The sequence below is a fragment of the Pleurodeles waltl genome, chromosome 1_2, assembly GCF_031143425.1.
Source record: "Pleurodeles waltl isolate 20211129_DDA chromosome 1_2, aPleWal1.hap1.20221129, whole genome shotgun sequence".
Taxonomy (NCBI): Eukaryota; Metazoa; Chordata; class Amphibia; order Caudata; family Salamandridae; genus Pleurodeles; species Pleurodeles waltl.
Genome location: NC_090437.1, coordinates 984688426 through 984706666, shown reverse-complemented (window position 1 = coordinate 984706666; position 18241 = coordinate 984688426). Strand labels below are relative to the sequence as shown.

The 18241-nt window shown below is 42.9% G+C and overlaps 1 protein-coding gene across 3 annotated transcripts in view; it reads right to left on the bottom strand.

Moving 5' to 3' along the window:
• Positions 1-18241, bottom strand: part of TEC (tec protein tyrosine kinase) — a 495677-nt gene that overhangs the window by 45362 nt on the left and 432074 nt on the right. For all 3 annotated transcript variants that reach the window (XM_069201615.1, XM_069201617.1, XM_069201620.1), the window contains one exon: positions 14634-14767. In XM_069201615.1, coding sequence (XP_069057716.1) covers positions 14634-14767 — 134 coding nt within the window. The remainder of the gene's footprint in view (positions 1-14633; positions 14768-18241) is intronic.

The following is an 18241-nucleotide window of genomic DNA, read 5'->3' as shown; positions in this document are numbered from 1 at the left end:
CTCAAGGCACTGAAGGTCTGGACAGTTTTTTGTTGTTGTTGTTGTTGGTCCCAGCCCCTGGTAGCCCCAGCGTTTGGCAGCCTCTGGTCGGGCTAGCGAGGGCCCTGCGCAGGGTCACACATCCCACGACAGATGACCCTGGGTGGAAGCACCAAGAGAACCCCTGAGAGAATTCCTGGTTGCAGTCTATCTCGAGCCTCCTAGGACTCCCAGAACTACCCAGGACCGGAATTCATAGAGGACGGCGGCCTAAGGCAAGTGCACAGCATTCTGCAAGCAATGTCAAGGTGTTGGGGCTCCAATAAACTGAAGCTAGGCTGCAGGCAACCTGTCTTTGACGGAAGCGGCTGGTGTTAGGCCAGTGCGGCTTGTCTGGACCGTGTTGTCGTGCTTCTCCTGCTCCCCCTGTCTCTCCTGCTCAATCCAACTTAATGGGTCTCTACTATTCCTTCTCTTTCACCATAAGCTGCAAGTCTTCAAGTGGAGTACTGACACCCCTCAAAAGGGCTACAAGCGTTTCTAAGAACGTATTACGCTGAGTTACATCTCCCTTTGACCCGAGCTTTGCCAGATAAGAAAGGACTTCTGGAGTCTGCTTTAACATGAGGTCTTTCAAAGTAAGGAATGAGCTCCCAAACTCTCAAAAACACAAGAAATGCTGCCCCAGTAATGCTATTTTGCATTTTCCATCGACCCCTGAAAAGTGGACTCATCCTCTTTCACCTACCGCAATTACAGCGGCCACTTCTCCACTGGCTGCCGATCCGTCCAACCCAGTCACTTTGAAGTCTCAACTCTCCGTTGTTCACATGCCGCATCCATGTCCCTCAAAACTTCGTGAATCTTCGTTTCTGGATTATTTCAAGAAAAAACCTAGGCAGGATCCTCCGGCAAACGCTGCGGAGAATGCGCTGGTGCCAGGCTGGGGCGTCTCTTCGGAATCTGCAGTCATTGATGCCCTACCTATGGCTTGTGGTTATTTTACAAGAGTGGCTCAAGTTCATTGTCCTGCTTTATCCGCCTTCTCTCAGTCAGGATCTCAGGATGAAGTATGCCATTCGCCACCCTATGAGGGCCAGCCGGCCGTGTCCTTGTCAAAACACAATCTTTCGCCAATTATTATTTCCAGCGATCATTCTTTCAATGTTGGAGAGTGGGAGTCCCCCTTGGTAGTCTCTCTAGCTGTCCTCCTTCGGCAAGGCGGGCTGGCTCTGAGTTGTCACGTTCCTCCACAGGACTGCAGTATTTCTACATCATCTAGTCCACTGGCAGCCCAATGGATTCGTAGTTCAACTGGCAGTATTCGTCCAATGTTACCAATAAGGTCCTTTAGTGGGGCAGGTGACCCTAGCTCTCAAATGGAGCCTATCAAGGGCGAATTTAAGGACCAATCGCTCCTTGATCTTTCCTGTCTTCAACACGATTCTTCGGGAGGGGCTGGAAGGGCACCCAACCCTGTGCCGTCCTCTTTGGTAGCAGCAACTGACTCTGTTTGGCCTCAGCTTTTTCTAACTCTTCAATCCACTGTATTGGCCTTGAACTATCATTGCGATAAGTTGGATGTCCAAGTTGATTTTCTGAATACACTGGCCTCTTACGTAGCTGGTATTGATCAAAAAATAGAAAATCTTAACCAGCTTATTTCCAGAGCTCAAGTGAGCTCCAATCTTGCACAACAAACATGCTGCTGCTCTCCAATTATTGAAAGTCTTTCATCATTGCCCACCTTTGTAAGTTTGGTTTTATGTGAAATTAAGAGGAAATCTCCAGCTTCTGCTCCTGTGGTGCCTCAGCCGAATTCAAGCTCCCATTTTGACTTGGCTCAGGATCCTTTCAAACCAAAAACATTGGATGACTATTTCCTTCCAGTCAAAAATGCAACCTCTATCAATTCTTCTCGGGTAGCTGCTACGGGAACTTTGGAGCATGTTACTTTGGCCAATTGTGCTCCCAAGATCTCTCCCTTACTTGAACCTGAGTCTATGGTGCCTGTCATCGCCCACCCCCCCGCATTCTTGGTCAACCAGCTTCAACACATCCAACGCCCCTAGGAGTTGATCTTGGGGCTCAACATTTGCTGAGCAAGACGAAAAAAAAAGACTCCGCAAATATCGGAATAAAAGGCGGAGCCAATCCCCTCAAGGATTCCTAACTAAGGCTCAACCGTTGGCCAGTCTTGAGGCGCCGCAACTCTTGCAGCCGCAGGTGGTCCCCAGGGTGTCACGATTGCCCTGTTCTCCGTTAACCCCATTGGTTGGTCCTCCTCCCTCGATTGAGCTTGTTAAAGATCTTTCAGCTGCAGTCACAGTGCAGGGAACTGAACTCGCCTTCAAGGACCCTTTGACTTTGGTTGAAGAAGGCAACTTAGGTAATGCATTGGATACAGTAGCCTCACTTCGGGAGGTGGAATGCCTGCCTGCTCCACAGCCACATTGTTTGAACCCAAAACTGTCTATGGAAATACCGGTTAAAAGGGCCCTGGCCCCTGGTTCTCCTAATTCCCTTAAGTTGCCTTTTGATAACATAAGATGCCTTCCTGCAATCCTGCCATGAAACCTTCAGTCAGTTTGTGCAGACATGCCGGCCCTGGGGGGTCCTGTAGGCTCACATATTGTAACGGATCAGTTACAGCCCTTATTCCCCCTGCACCACCCAAAGGCCTTTTTGGGGGGTATAACCTCAAAACTTGTGTTTATTCCTGAATATTGTTCAAGGGGGCCACATGACATTTTGAATAGGGGAACATTTTGAGGCTCTTCAATGCTATTTCGGATCTTAATTACATCGGCTCCAAGGACATTGCATCTATTGAATTTCTGGACTCAAGCGGGTCTAGTTCAAGAGAGTCCACACTGGTTTCCTTATTTTCTGCCTCAATAGCTCAGAGAGTACACAGTAATGCACCTAAATAGTATGGGCTTTAAAGTCCTGAATGGGCGCTTATGTGACAATGTGCCTCCCGGGTGGACAAGATCGGATGGTTGATCCTACTCCTATTTAGATTATACTGTTTGCAACAGTGAATTGTTTCCCCTTATCGAGAAGTTTTCGATTTTGCCTCGAAGTGAGAGCGACCACTGTCCACAAATACAAATTGTATCCATCAAATCCAGATTTCCTTTGCATGATGTTATGTGGGCGGTGGTGTCTGCTCTGAATCTCTAAAGCGCATAAAATGGAATTCTTCTATTGGCAGCATAGTGTTATCTGAATGTATTAACTTTTTTGATTCTGAGGGAGCGGGTTGTGAGTTTCCAATTCTGTCTTGGGCCAAACTTTCCTGTCTTTTGTTGTCAAGGTTTCACCGACCTGCGCTTAATCATGCTCCACCTCGGTCCTTGGTCATTTCTAGGGAATCCAGGAATCTAAAGAAAGCATGCAACAGACTAGTAAGGGCACTCAGGAAAAGTCCTGACTCCAAGTGTTTACTTATTAAATATAAACAATTGCGGAAAGACTACAGGAAGGCTGTTTATGATGACCACCAGTCCTACCTTAATCAGTTTTTGGCTAAACTTTTAAGTGCAAGCAAAGACTCAAATCCTAGGAAATTTTGGTCCCTTATTAACAATCTAAATAGAAATCAAAGAGTCATTGGCATTGCCAACATTTCTGAAGGAGTTTGGACGTCTTATCTGACGACCCATTTTTCTGCAAGTAAGTCGGATGGGAAATCATTGAAAGTGGGGGCTTATAGCCCTAATTCTGCTCTGTCTAAGATGTTTCCCATGCCCTTTCGGTCACCAGCTCCAATACAGGGGGTGAAGAAGTCCTTTCAGTTACGCCTTCCTCATATTATTTCGAGGGCTAAGCAATTTGGAGCTCTCGGCCCCAACGGTCTCCCGCAGGCACTGTTCAAACAGGATCCTCTCTTTTGGGCTAACCATCTTGCCCATCTGTTTGAGCACTGCCTTTTGACTTCAACAATTCCTGAGTCTTGGCGGGGTGCCATTCTTCGTCCCTTACATAAAAGTGGTTCAAGGTCAGATCCCACTACTTTTAGGATGATAGCCCTGCTGGATAACGAGGCAAAGTTGTATGCCAGTCTTTTGTTGCAAGATCTTCGTGCCTGGGCCGACTCAAAGGCCCTAATTACTGCTGTTCAAACAGGGTTTTCTGCTGGCTCAGGCACTTCGACAAATTTGCTAGCACTCTCTATTTTGATCGATAGGATGATCTTATCAGGCTTAATGCTGAATTGCTATTTTGTTGATTTTAAGGCGGCCTTTGACTGAGTCTCCCTGAGGGCTTTGTGGGCTAAACTGCAGAAGTGGGGTATCCCCCCAGTACTCCTTGGTGCCATCATAGATCTTCATACAAATACTTGGGTTCGTATTAAGCTCGGAGATGGGTGTTCTCTTTCTAGAAAAATCCCCACCTTTTGTGGTGAAACAGGGCTGTGTGCTTACTCCTATTCTTTTTAATTTGTTTATTGCAGATCTATCAACGTCTCTCGATGTTATGTTGTTAATTCTCATTCCCCTAAGATTGGTGGCCTTAGGCTCAGTCATCTGCTTTATGTACTATTATGTACTATTTAGTTATACTAAGATTGGCCTTCAATGGCTGCTTAATCAACTTGCATCTTATACTTCTGAGAATCAACTGGAAGTTAATTTGCTTAAAACCAAAGTGGTTTCCTTTGGAAGGAAAAAACATTCAGGTTTCAGTTGGTATTAAAAAAGCTGTAAACTTGTCTCAGACCAGTTTTACAAGTATTTAGGGGTGCATTTTGACTCTAGGGGCAGTTTTGTTAAACACAAGAAGGAGATCGAACTCAAAGTTGTGGCATTGCAGGTGGCCTTATCAAAATTATCCAAAGCTTTATGGGGGTCGACCTTTCTTCCCTTAATGGAAGTTATGAGAGTAAAGATTATCCCTTCATTGATCTATGGTCAAGAAATTCTGTTGGGCAAAGGTTCCTGCCTTTTAAATAGGCTGGTTAATAAAATCTATAAGAGTGTCTTCTATGTTCCGCGCCTTGCCTCACCTGCGCAGGTACGGTTGGAATTTGGGCTTCCGGATTTGGCGGCAGTTGGTGCCGGTGCTTTTTTGAAGCTCTGTCATAAGCTGCGCAGTGCCATAGACAGCCGTTTAGAGGCAGTCCTGTGGCAAGAAATCAGTGAGTCCAAATCGAAGGGATCATACTTCCATTTTTTGGCCGAATGCAAATGTCGACTTGGCGTTGATGTTCTCTGGGAAAGTAACCCCTCCCATTCTCTTTTCAAATTAGGCGTAAAAAGGCTTGTTCAACAGTATTCGTATCACTCAGATCATTCCCTCCTTGTTCAACGGAAGCATGCCTGGTCAGTAATTAATTCCTTTAAGCCAGGTATGCCTTCTAGCTTCTTTTCCTGTTCTTATGGTTTTTGGTTGAAAAGGGACTTTTTGGCCTTAAGGATGGGTGATTGGGATTTTTTGAAACATCTACCTCAATGGCGGCCATCCTCTGGGGAAGGGGTGATGTGCAGAGGCTGTAATAATGCGGAGGAGACTCTAGATCATGTGGTCTGTCTGTGGCCAGCTTTACTTAATAAGCGTAGATGTTTGCTCTGACGCAAATGGAATGAATTGGGAATTTGCTCCTGTCGACAGGCTATTATTCAGTCTCTGGACCCTGCTAACTCAATGCTAAATGTGTAAATTTTTTAAAATTGCTCAATCTAAATTTAGTGGTACTACGAGCAAATGATAGGCAAGACTGGAATTTGCTTTTGCCACGCCGTTGCTGTTGGTTAAGTTGTGGATTTTAATGGCATATGCTGGCACTCATTGTAGTCTTTTTTAATGTACTTTGCACTTTAGGGCCTGAGCTTATGTATTTTATTTTGTTACGCATTATGTAGAGTTCCGGGCTTGGTGGTTTATTCTATTTTTATATTTAGGACTGTTTTTATATTTTTAGGTAGGAATGCTTTCTTCTTATAATGTGTGTTCTAATTATGATGTGTTTTAGTATGTATTTAGCTTCCGCTTGTATTTGTATTTCTTTTTCCTTCTGTCCAATTGTATTGGATTTTATTATCTGTACAATAAATATGTTTACACACGATTCCACTAAAATATAAATCACAGATATTGAGGATCAACTGCAAAGTGCACCTGGTAATTAAGAATCAACCGCAAACTATACCAAATAAAGATCTGTTCATCTGGAAGACAATACCTGGAAAGAGAACATTCATTTTTTTGGGGGCCCGAAAGAAACATGAGGGTGATGGTATGCATTTCTTTTTGGTGTAAATTCTTCCTGATCTACTGGATGCCTCTGTTATACCACTACTGGAATTCCAAAGGGTGCACAGGTTGCACTCCTGCCACTCCGAGAAGAGGAGCAACACAAGACCAATTATCATTTATCATCTGCATTAGCAACAGGATATAACTGCAGTCAAGCAACATGACCCATACAAAATTGAAGAAGACACCACAATTGACTTCTCACAGTACACCTACCTCAATAGGAAGGAGCTCCTGACACCGTTGTTCAAGCTATAAGAACGGGACACACTTGTTGGCCTCTAACAACTGGTCACCATGCTCATTTCAATTGATAAAAAGGCTGGAGAACTTTATGATTCATCGGATCTAGAAACATTTCATGGAGTGCTACAGATATGTCGTTCATACCATCATCTTTGGATGGTAAAGCCTGTGAATGGAAAAGCACTCCTTGTCGCCTTTCCAGATCCACAATTCGGCTAATCCAAGGCATACAGGGCCAGATAGGGACTTAACCACTGATCGTAATCCCTTTGCACTAAAAGACAAATCCAGGTCACCACTGAATCACCAGGAAACTGTAGCCATTACCATCTCTCATACACAACTGCATGTACAAATCCCCCTGCAGACCTCATCATTGCAGGCCCTTTGCCCTCTTTATTCTCAACTTCTCTGTCCACCCACACAATAGAAGACATTGTATGTCTCTCTTGATAAGATGTAGTATTCTGGACCAATGCTTTTTGCCCAACCACTGTTCTGTCTTGATGTGAGTGACAAACAGTCTGTGGCCCTCCTACTTTTTCTTGTCATTCACTTGAATCAAGTCGTTGGGCTGCGTGCTTTTAGTTCTACTCCTCAACTCAGCACAAAAGCAAATGATGTTGATAAAAAAAGTTTTGACCACACTCCTTCCTTACCCGATCTGCAGTCCCATTTTAGTCTCACTGCAGCACTACAATAGAAAAGAATGACTGTCCCCACCCTTGGGCACTATGTGCACCATGTACTCCCTATTAGCTCACCACTCCTCTACTCACCACACATCCAGTGGTCCACACAAGCTGACCTCTGACATGACGTGCATCGCATTGCTCACTGCCCTCAGGTGTGCACAAAAAAGGATTTTACACAAGGCGTGCCTTCAGCTGGGTCCACTACTTGAGTAGAGTGGAGTAGAGTACAGTGTAGTAAAGCATTATATAGTGTAGTGGCATGGTGTGTTATTTAGTAAAGTATCTGGAGCAAGTCAAGTAGACTGGAGCAGCGAGTTGTAAAGTGAAATGGTGTGTCAAACAGTACCGAAGGATGTTGTAGACTGTCACAGAGTTGAGTAGAGTGTTTTAGAGGGAAGTACAGTGTCACAAAGTGGAGTATTATCAAGTGGAGTGTCGTAGAGTGCAGTTGAGAAGAGTGTCGTAGAGTGGACTGCTGTGTCATATAGTGGAGTGGCATAATTTAGAGCGAAGCTGAGTGGTGTATCCTCGAGTGTCATACAGTGTAGTACACTGGCGTAGAGTGAATGGGCATAGAGTGAAGTACAGTGGCATAGAGTATAGTACTACGTTGCAGAATGGACTTGCATACAGTGGAGTAGAGTGTAGGACAGTGGAGCAGTGTAGAGCAGAATATAGTACAGTGCCGTAGAGTGGAATAAAGTGGAGTATAGTGTAGCGGAGTCACTGGAGTGGGGTAGTGTGCAGTGGAGTAAGGTGTCATAGAGTGGACTGGTGTGTCACAGACTACAGAGGCGTGGAGTGCAGTGGAGTGGAATTGTGTAGCATACAATCGAGTAAAGTGTCATAAACTGGAGTACTGTGTTGTACAGTAGAGTGTAGTGGTGTGTTGTAATGTGTTGAAAGTGATGTAGACTACGGTAGAATAGGTAGCATACAGTCTAGTTGATTTTTGTAGAGTGGAGTTGTGTACAGTACAGTATTGTAGATTGTGGTGCAGTGGATTAAAATACAGTGTTATAGAGTACAATGGCACTGAGGGGCATAGAATAGAGTGGCATACAGTGAAGTAGTGGAGTAGACTGGAGTACTGTGACACAGTAGAGTGGAGCAAAGTAGCTTACAGTGTCATATACTTGACTAGAGTATCGTAGTGTAGAGAGTGTATTGGTGTGTCATAGAGAAGAGTGGCATGGAGTGGAATGTACTGGTGTAGCATAGGAAGTAAACTGTTTTAAATTGGAGTGGAGACTCGTACAGTAAAGTGGAGTACTGTGTGATACAGAAAAGTGTCATATGGTGGACTACAGTGCTGTACATTGAAGTGTACGGGCATAGAGTGGAATATAGAGTTAGACACTGGAGTGTATGGGGATAGAGTGGAGTAGCACGTCGTAGAGTGCCATGAAGTATGGTAGACTTGTACAGAGTGGAGGTACATGTGGTGGAGGAGAGTGTCATAAAACGGAGCGGTGTGGAGTGGCATGACATACAATGTAATGGCGTAGAGTGGTTTACTGTAAATTGGAGTAGCATACAGTGGAACAGGGTACAGTGGAATACTATATAATGGAGTGTACAAGAGTGGAATGGCATAAAGTAGAATACCGATGAGTGGAGTGGTGTACAGTGGACTGGTGTACAGCGGAGCAGGGTACAGTGGATTAGCCTTGAGTGGGGTGGAATACTTTGACATGGATTAGCGTAGAGTTGAGGGAACTGTTATAAACTGTGCCATCTCATACAGTAGAGTGGAGTACTATGTCGTACAGTGCTGGAAACTGTTCTGGAGTGGAGTGGAGTGTTGTACAATAGAATATATGGGCATATATTTGAGTGTACATTTAGATGGATTGTACGGGGATAGAGTAGAATTAAGTAGAGTGGCATAAAGTGTAGTAGAGTTTTGTAGAGTGGAGGTATATAGAGAGAAGAAGAGTACACTGTAGTGGCCTAGAGTGGAGTAGCATACAGTGGAGTGGCATAAAGTCGAATAGCACAGAGTGAAGTAGCAAAGACTGGAGTGGCATACAATGGAGTGGTGTACAGTGTAACAGCATATAATAAAGTAGCGTACAGTGATGTGACAAAGTATAATAGAGCATAGTGTAGTAGCATACAGTGGAGTGGCGTACAGTGAAGTGGTTTAGACTGGAGTGGTGTACTGTGGTGTGGGTACAGTGTAACAGCATATAGTGGAGTGGAGAACAGTGGAGTGAGGTAGAGTAGAATACCATACAGTAGGAGAGCAAATATTGAAGTTGCGTAAAGTGTAATTGCGTAGAATGGAGTGCCGTAGAGTGGAATAGCGTAAAGTGGAGCACAGTGGAATAGCGTAAAGTAGAGTAGCATAGAGCGGAACTGCTTAGAGTAGAGTGGGAGGGGTGTAGAGTGGAGTGGTGTACACTGGAGTTGCAAACAGTGGATAAGAGTATAGTGGATTGTCATACAGTAGAATAGTGCAGAGCGGAGTGGTGTACAGTAAAGTGGCATAGACTTGATTAGTGCTTACTGGAGTAGAGTACAGAGCAGTAGACTAGAGTGGTGTCCACTGGAATGGGGAAGAGTGGAATAACATACAGTGGAGTGACATACAGTGTACTGGCATCCAAAGGAATAGCGAAGAATGGAGTGGGGTAGAGAGGAGTGGCATGCACTGGCATCACGTCGAGTGGAGCAGCATAGAGAGGAGTGGAATACAGTGGAATAGCACTGAGTGGAACGGCGTAAAGTGGAACAGCATATACTGAAGTATCATATAGCAGAGTTGCATACATTGAAATGGCGTACAGTGAAAAGGAGTAGATTGGAGTTGCATACAGTGTAATAGCGTAGAGTGGAGCTGTGTACAGTGTAACAGAGTAGAGTTCAGTGGAGTAGAGCATAGTGTTGTACAGTGGAGTGGCATAGATGTAACAGTGTATAGTGGAGTAGTGTGGAGTGGTGTATAATCGAGTGTTGTAAACTGGAGTGGCATATAGTGGCATGGGGTAAACTCTAATAGCTTACAGTGGAGTAAGATCCAACCAAATAGCATAGAATGAAGTGGCAAAGAGCGGAGTTCCATTCACTGTAGTGGAGTAGCATGCAGTGGAGTGGCATACAATGAAATAGCGTACAGTGGAGTGATGTAGACTGGAGTGGCATACAGTGACGTTGCGTACAGTGCAATAGCTTAGAGTGGAGTGGCAAAGAGTGGAGTATCCTTCTTTGGAGAGACAGAGTGGCAAAGCGTAGGGTGGAACAGTGTATAGTCGAGTCGCTACAGTGGCATGGCACACGGATGTATGTGAAATTTAGCAGTAATATAGATTATGGTGTTCAGAATAATGCAAAACAGGGAATTGTGCGGCCTTGTGTTTTTCCAGAATTATCAATCAACGCAGGGCCACACATGGTGGCCTTGCATTCCTTTGAAAATCTGTCTTACGTATTGTATTGCCCAAGTAACACCAAGAGTAAAGCAAGGGTATCGCAATCCAGTAATGCAGCTATGCTGTAGTTATATTTTGAACTATGGTATAGAGTGATAATTTTGCAGTATACCGTGGCACGTGGAGATGACAAGCCAGTATATAATTTCGAAATTACTGTTTTTTTAAAATGAAACGGCAGCCATATTGTTTTTACTAAATTTTAGATATGTTCAGTGTTAAGACCTTAGATACAGTTTAAGTAGTAGGTCATTACCTAGTACCACTTTATTAAAGTAGTAATAGGTATGGAAATGTATTTGTATACCTTTTATACATTGTTAAATAAGATTCTGGCCATGTGCAATGGTAGTTTCACAAAATTTTGAGAAATTCCATAAAAGTACTGCTGTGACAGATGTTACTAAGTTTAACTGCCTTATAACTTAAACAATACTTGCTCTAGTTAACTGCAGCAATCAAAAAGCATAATCTCTGCAACACAATGTTTAATCCTACCAAATTTCATGTAAATCCATTCAGCTGTTTTTGCGCTACGTCAAATACAATGTAAAATGTATTGGTGGAAAAACACGTTTTGGGACGCCCTTTTATCTTTACACCCCCTTAACGATTCACCACAAAAATGTACATTATCCCAAAATGTAGAAAATGTTATAGGTCTGGAAAGTTTTGTGGCGATTCGTCAAATAAGTGGAAAGTTATTAAGGAGGAACTATCCAAGGAATTTTTGCCTTTGGAATACTAACTATAAGTACAGATTGGCAACCAGAATTAATGTTATTTCTTTCTTTTATCTACTGTATTTGTTATGCATTTGTTTATTGGTTTACATAATCATGTGACCATAAATGCATCTTTTAGTTGGCATGTAATAACTCTAAACCTTTACATATGTAGGCTAGTTTATGGTTTGGACTCCTTGCTACTTTTAGTGCGATTGTGCTACAAATCAAGCCCAAATTACATAAAAGACAATCGGTGTTATAAAAATTAAGATTATTTTTTGTTTCCGAATGGCCAATTATGATATCTTCCATGTAGTATTTTGTGTAGCTCACTGCTAGGTCACTTTTCTGTTTTGTTGCACAGGAGTACATAAGGAAGATGGGTTTTTTGGCTTGTTGGACACAGTTGGATTTTGTGAGCCAGAGAGCATGCAAAGAAAATTTATACAGATTAAGAAGTATTTTGTTCATACATGGGTCTTTCAGTTGGTCATGTTGTAAATCTGAAACTTTACATATGCAGTCTAGTTTACTCTTTGAGTTTCTTTGCTATTTTTAGAAGGATTGTGCTACATGTGAAAACCAAAGTGAATGAAAGGCAATTATTGTTATGGTTATAAAAACTGAGATTTTATTTTCCTAGTGGCCAATAATCATGTCCTGCAAATAGAAGTTTGTCTGGCTCACTGCTAGGGCAATTTTTTATTTTGTTGCACCGGCGTGCATAAGATAAGATGGTTTTTGTTTGGCTTATTGGGCCAGTTTTATTTTTTGAGCCAGAGAGCATACAAAGAAAGCATATGTAGATTAAGATACATTCTATTCTTTGTGTATTTGTATATAGATGTCCATTAGCATGGGACCATAAATGAGTGCTTCAGTTGTTCATGTAGACTCTTTACAGATACAGTCTAGTTTATTTTTTAGGAATTCCTTGCTACTTCTAGCAGTATTATGCTACAAGATATTCCTAAATTGAAAAACTGTGTAACTTAACATTTACTTACTCTACTTACCTGCAGTACCCCCACAGAACCATCTGTGCCCCCTAACATGTAATACTACAGAATTTCATAAAAATCCAGTGGGCGTTTTTTGCGCTATGAGAATATAAAAGTCTATCGAAAATGCATTGAATATGAAGCCCATTTTGAGTCTCGCCCTTTATTCTTTGCACCACCTTGATCAAACCCCACAAAAAATTCAGTCGTCCCAAATTGAAACAGGGGCAAACGTTTAAGGCACATTCGTTTAACGGGTGCAAAGTTATAAAGGGACAAAAATGTAGAAAAGTCCTATCTCTGGTAACCCTAACTATAACTACCACTCTGTATGTTTATTTAAAAAAATATATATATATATATATATATATTTATATATATATATATATATAGTGGCCATTAGGTAGTTATAGTCAGAACCTAGTATGTGTTTTACTTGCCTATATATTTGGCGTCAGTCGATGAATCGTCACAAAATTTCTAAAAAATGTTGATGCTCACGAAAGCACTGTCTGGGAGGTTTCTGGGTGATCCGTCAAGTGGGGGTCCTAAAACAGTTTTTCCCCCATGCATTTTTCCATAGGGATTTTGAACAGTAATAACGCCCGAACTACTGGATGGAATTACACCAAATTTGGCAGAAAGGTAGCTCTTGATCCAGAAAGCAACCTTTTTGTTATTTGGTGTAAATCTGTTCAGTTGCTTTTGAGTAATTAAAGAAAAAGCACATTTTTATATATAGGAAAGAGAAGGCTCCGCAAACCTTCCCAATCTTGTGCTGAGATATGACTGGCTGCCAACTCTTCAATAAGGAAGTGTTGGCAGCCATCTTGGGGCTCGGCTTCACCTGAGTCCCAGACAAAAATATAAAAAATAAGAAAAGGGGCCAGGGTAGGAACATCCTGAACCCTTAGCACTAGTTTCTGGGCTCTTTTCTGGGAAAATTTGTAAGCATAGGATTCACTATGCTAATCTATATATTTTTACATTTGGATAAAAACAAGTGTGTGTGTATGTGTGTGTGTGTGTGTGCGCAGGTGTGTGTGTGTGCAGTTGGTTATTAAAATTATCACAGTAACTGAACTGTTTTTAAACAACACTGTCAAAGTTTACCTATAATAACAACCCCCAGCATCTGGTACCAGACAGCACAATAGTTCATAGTTTGCCTTCACCCAGTATTGCTGCTAGATCAATTAAGCTTCTAACTGAAATCGGGCAGTCGGAAATATGTGAACCCACATCGCTTGCTTAGGTATGTCCCCACTACTTTCTGATGCATCAAATAATTGAATTCAAAATTATTTGTCTCATTCACAAGGCTTTCAATTGAAAAAGCCCACAAGGTGTATAGAACCTAGCCAATCTTTACCGTTCCACAAGAAACCTAATACTTTTCCGCTCAACCAAGCCCAAAAGAATAAAAAACTAAGGAATAACTGTAAATTTCTTTGATCAGCACCTTGGGAATGATCTTGACCTAATCTTCAGAAATCAAGTGAACTACTGAATCCACAGAAAGGATCTGACAATCCTCCTATTAAGACAAGCACATCAGTGTGGACAGGAACTGATCAGACAACGACCTATGTTTTCTCAATTTAGCTCACTTATCTTTATCTCTGGCACTTTTCTTCTTTTGCACTATAAAAAGCTCTTAAATAAAGAAAAAAGTACTATATAACCCCCTTAACAAATATGTTTGCTTCAATAATTATTAAATGCTCCACTGTGATGTGCGCCTACTCCCTGAAACTTCCTCCTGATTGATCTTCTCAATCTGCCTCACCTGTAGATCGACCTTCTTGGGGAGGCATAGTGACTGGAATAGATATGGAGCTTGTAGCAAACTGCTACAGTGCTTTCACTCACATCTCCAATCTCCATCAAAGATGAGGATTCCTAAAGGGCTTCCTTTTGGCATGTTTCTGCTTTCTCATGACTGACTCCAAGGATTACTTGGTGGACTGTTTTGTTGAAGCAGGTTTTAATGGCTGGTGCTACAGTACTGGTGTTAGGCTCAAACATAGTTAGAGTTTACACCAGCATGTAAATCCTTTCACACTCTGTGCTAAGTTTACTAGTATGCCATTAAGGCATGCTCCCCTCCCTAACTTTTTTGAGGCATAACATACAACATAAAAACAGTGTTTTAAATCAAGAGAACTTTGAAAAGGAATCTGACAATGGTCACTGCCCATTTCATGTTATAGTAGCTTAACAGCCGCAATGTTATGTTCTAGGCTTTTTCATAGGTCAGCTGGAATAGATTTAAGTATGTCAACGTACCTGCGGCATTGTGCTTGTGATACTCAATCATCTCTGGAATGGATGGAAAGGTGTGTTTTTCTGCAAGGTAGTGCTGCTTTGGAAAGGTCGATGTTTCTTTTATGTGGTAATGTCTTACTGCAGAGGAGCCATCTCTTAAAATTAGAAACACATTGAAGGACAATGAAAATATATCCTTCGGTACATTTGTGACATAGCATCAAGAGAAATAAGAGTTTGATGATCATACGTGCTAATTTCATAGCCAAATCTGGAGTCAAGGAAACCTATGAATTTTTTAAAACATGAACTTCATGTAACAATGCGAAAGCAACCTCGACCTTGTTGAGGACAGCTTGGGGAATTTTGTGTCAAAGAAAATTTTGAAAAACAGGGCCAACCCATGCATTTTATAGTACGATTTTATTAGCTAGCAGTAAATTCTGAATAACATCAAATATTCCAACATTTTAAAATTGTAGGAGCTAAAAAATATTATTTCTCTACAGCAGCAAACAATGCATGTGCTGATAACCAAAAAATGTGTCAGAACAGGGGCACTGTAGGGACACTAGGTAATATTTGCGACAGAGGAGAGGCAGCGCCCATCTGACATTGTCTGACTCATCCTAAATTCTGTGCGAGAGAAACTACATCCAGTTGCGATTGCTGCAAATCTCAAGGAGAGGGGTGGGGAGAAGGGAGGGATAAAAATAATTACCAGTTCCTGCCGCTGCCGACCGCCTCGCTCTTCTTCCGATGGTGTTGGTGTCCCAGCAGTCCCTGGGACACCAGCACAGACTCCCCCATACAATCCTGGTGCTGCTCTCATGCTATACCTAGCATGAGAGCAGCATCAGGATTGGGCTGAGTGGCTTGGTCTGCCGCTCAGAAAGTGCAGTGTGTGCAGTTTCGCCAACCCGGCTGTGCAACACAGCTGGGTTGGAAAAACCTAAGTGTGCATGTCACTTTGGCTGGCCTAAGACAGCTGGCCTAACCAACATGCGCATTTAGTGCACTCACTCCACTCCTCCTCCACTCCCCTTCCCTAGCCTAGCCCCAGCCCTCCCTGCACATGCTGGCCGAGCCAGCAGCTGAAAAATAAAACAATAGTAAAATATTGTTTTATTTTACTGCTGCTGGCTCAGCCAGTGGGGCAACGCTCCTTTACCTTTGCCAAGGAGCAGCCCCTGACTACACCAATTTTCAGGACAGTGACAACTGTGTGCTCATCCTTCCTTATGTGCCAGTTAATAATTTACTTAAAATTGCTGCTCCAGAAAATAAAATCCCACTAGAGTCAATGTTATTACATGTTGTTTCCATCAACAGGATGCCTGGGGCTAGTATTGTATGTCACAAGTTTGCCAATAAAAATTGATGCTCAAAGATTCAGGAAGCTAGAGCTGATTAGAGGACACTACTCAAATTTTGATACAAATTAAGAAATACTCAATGAGCAAGCAGGAGGGGAGTGATGCTGAACTGTGTCAGCACAGCAAAATGCTTAAAGTTTAGCTCCCAAAGACGTTGTCTAATACAATCACACTGACTACAAAGAGCCCATTATAGCAACACACTGAAAATTAAAAGCGATTCACAAACTGCACTTAGCAGTATGTTTTGCAGTACTACAGTAGTACTACAAAGCGTACTACAAAGTGCTACTCACAAACTGCACTTTCAAGTAAGACTACCACTGTTCGTTATTCACAAACTGCATTTCTGTAGTAACATGCACTTTTGAAGTAACTTACATTTTGAAGTAAGTTCCTTACTTCAAACCGCTGACCCCAGGGGGCTGAAGGGAACTGAAAAACTACAGACCCATCCCTCTGCTCCTTTTCCCAGTCAAAGTAATGGAAAAGGCCGTCAACCAGCAACTCACCAAATTCCTCACGACACAACAAATCCTAGACCCATCCCAATCCGGATTCAGAAGCAACTAAAGCACCGAAACAGCACTCCTAGCAGCCACTGATGACATACGCATCAGACTAGACCACGGAGTCATAGCCGCACTCATCCTCCTCGACCTCTCTGCTGCGTGTGACACAGTCTCCCACTCCACCCTCTGTGACAGACTACACAATGCTGGCATCTGAGATAAAGCACTGGACTAGATCAGGTCCTTCCTCACCCGAAGAACACTTAGGGCCTCATTATGTCCTTGGGGGATATCCCACCCACCATTTTGCAAGTTCCATAAGATATAATGGAACTTGTAATACGGGGGACAGGATATTAGCCAAGTTCGTAATCAGGCCCAGAGTGTCAGATTACCACTGTTTACATCTGAACCCAAAGACATATGCTGCAGAGTGCCCCAAGAATCATCACTCAGCCCAACTCTTTTCAACATCTACATCTTCCCCCGCCAAGATCATCAAAAAACACGGGTTAAACAGTCTCCTACGCCGACGATGCCTAGCTGTCGCAACTAAAAGTAGTTGCACCTGGATGGAAGCCAGCTGCCTCAAACTCAACTTGAACAAGACAGAGATCCTCGTAATCGCCTCCACTCCTTTCCCCTGGAACGACTCCCGGTAGCCCACCGCACTGGGAAACGCCCCCGCTCCCACGGAGCGCACATGTAATCTGGGCATCATCCTGGACTCCTCTTTATCCATGACCTGCCAAATCAACGCTGTCTCGTAGTCATGCTTCCACACCCACTGACTCCTGCGAAAGATTTTCAAGTGGATCCCTTCTGACACAAGGAAGACAGTCACCCACGCAGTCGGCACTAGCAAACTGGACTTTGGCAACACACTCTATGCTGGCATCACCAAGAAACTACAATCAAGACTACAAAGAATTCAGAATGCAGCAGCCAGACTCATCCTGGACATCCCCCACTGTCACATCTCCTCCCACCTCAGAGACCTACACTGGCTCCGCATTACATACAAACTACTGATCCACACCTACAAGGCACTACACAACATAGGACCAGCACACCTCAACCGTTGGCTCGCCTTCTACGTTCCCAACAGACATCTCTGTTCTTCCCAGCTTGCCCTTGCAGCTGTTCCCAAGATCCGGAAAAGTGCAGCAGGAGGAAGATCCTTCTCCTACTTTGCTGTCCGGACATGGAACATGCTAACTCTCAAGCTCAGGCAAACAGCATAATTGAAGCAATTCAGGAAGGACCTCTTGACTTGGCTCTTTGATTGAGCAGGGCACCCACAAACAAAGCCTTGAAACCCTAGGGGTGATTAGCCACGCTTTAAAAATCACTGATTGATTGGTTGATTGAGAGGGTGTTAGAGTACCAGTAGTAGGCAATATGTAGCGCTGACATTACTACAAAAATCGAAGTTATTACAAAAGTGCAATTTGTGAATACCAAAAAGTAGTACATTTACTCAAAAGTGTAAACTTTCTCAGAAGTATGTTACCTTTGTGAACCAGGCCCAAAGTCTTCATAGGTGCAACATACACATTTGCCCAAGTACCCTTCCTGCGAGTTGCACTGCACAGCAACTGCACTTCATAGTTAGAATTAACCAAACAAAAGCATATCTTGCATGCACCAATAAATGTCATTGTTTCGGAAAAAAAAAGGCATGAATCTTAGCAATTTACCTATCACCTACAAGAATGTGCATAAGAAGTGAGCTTGCTCC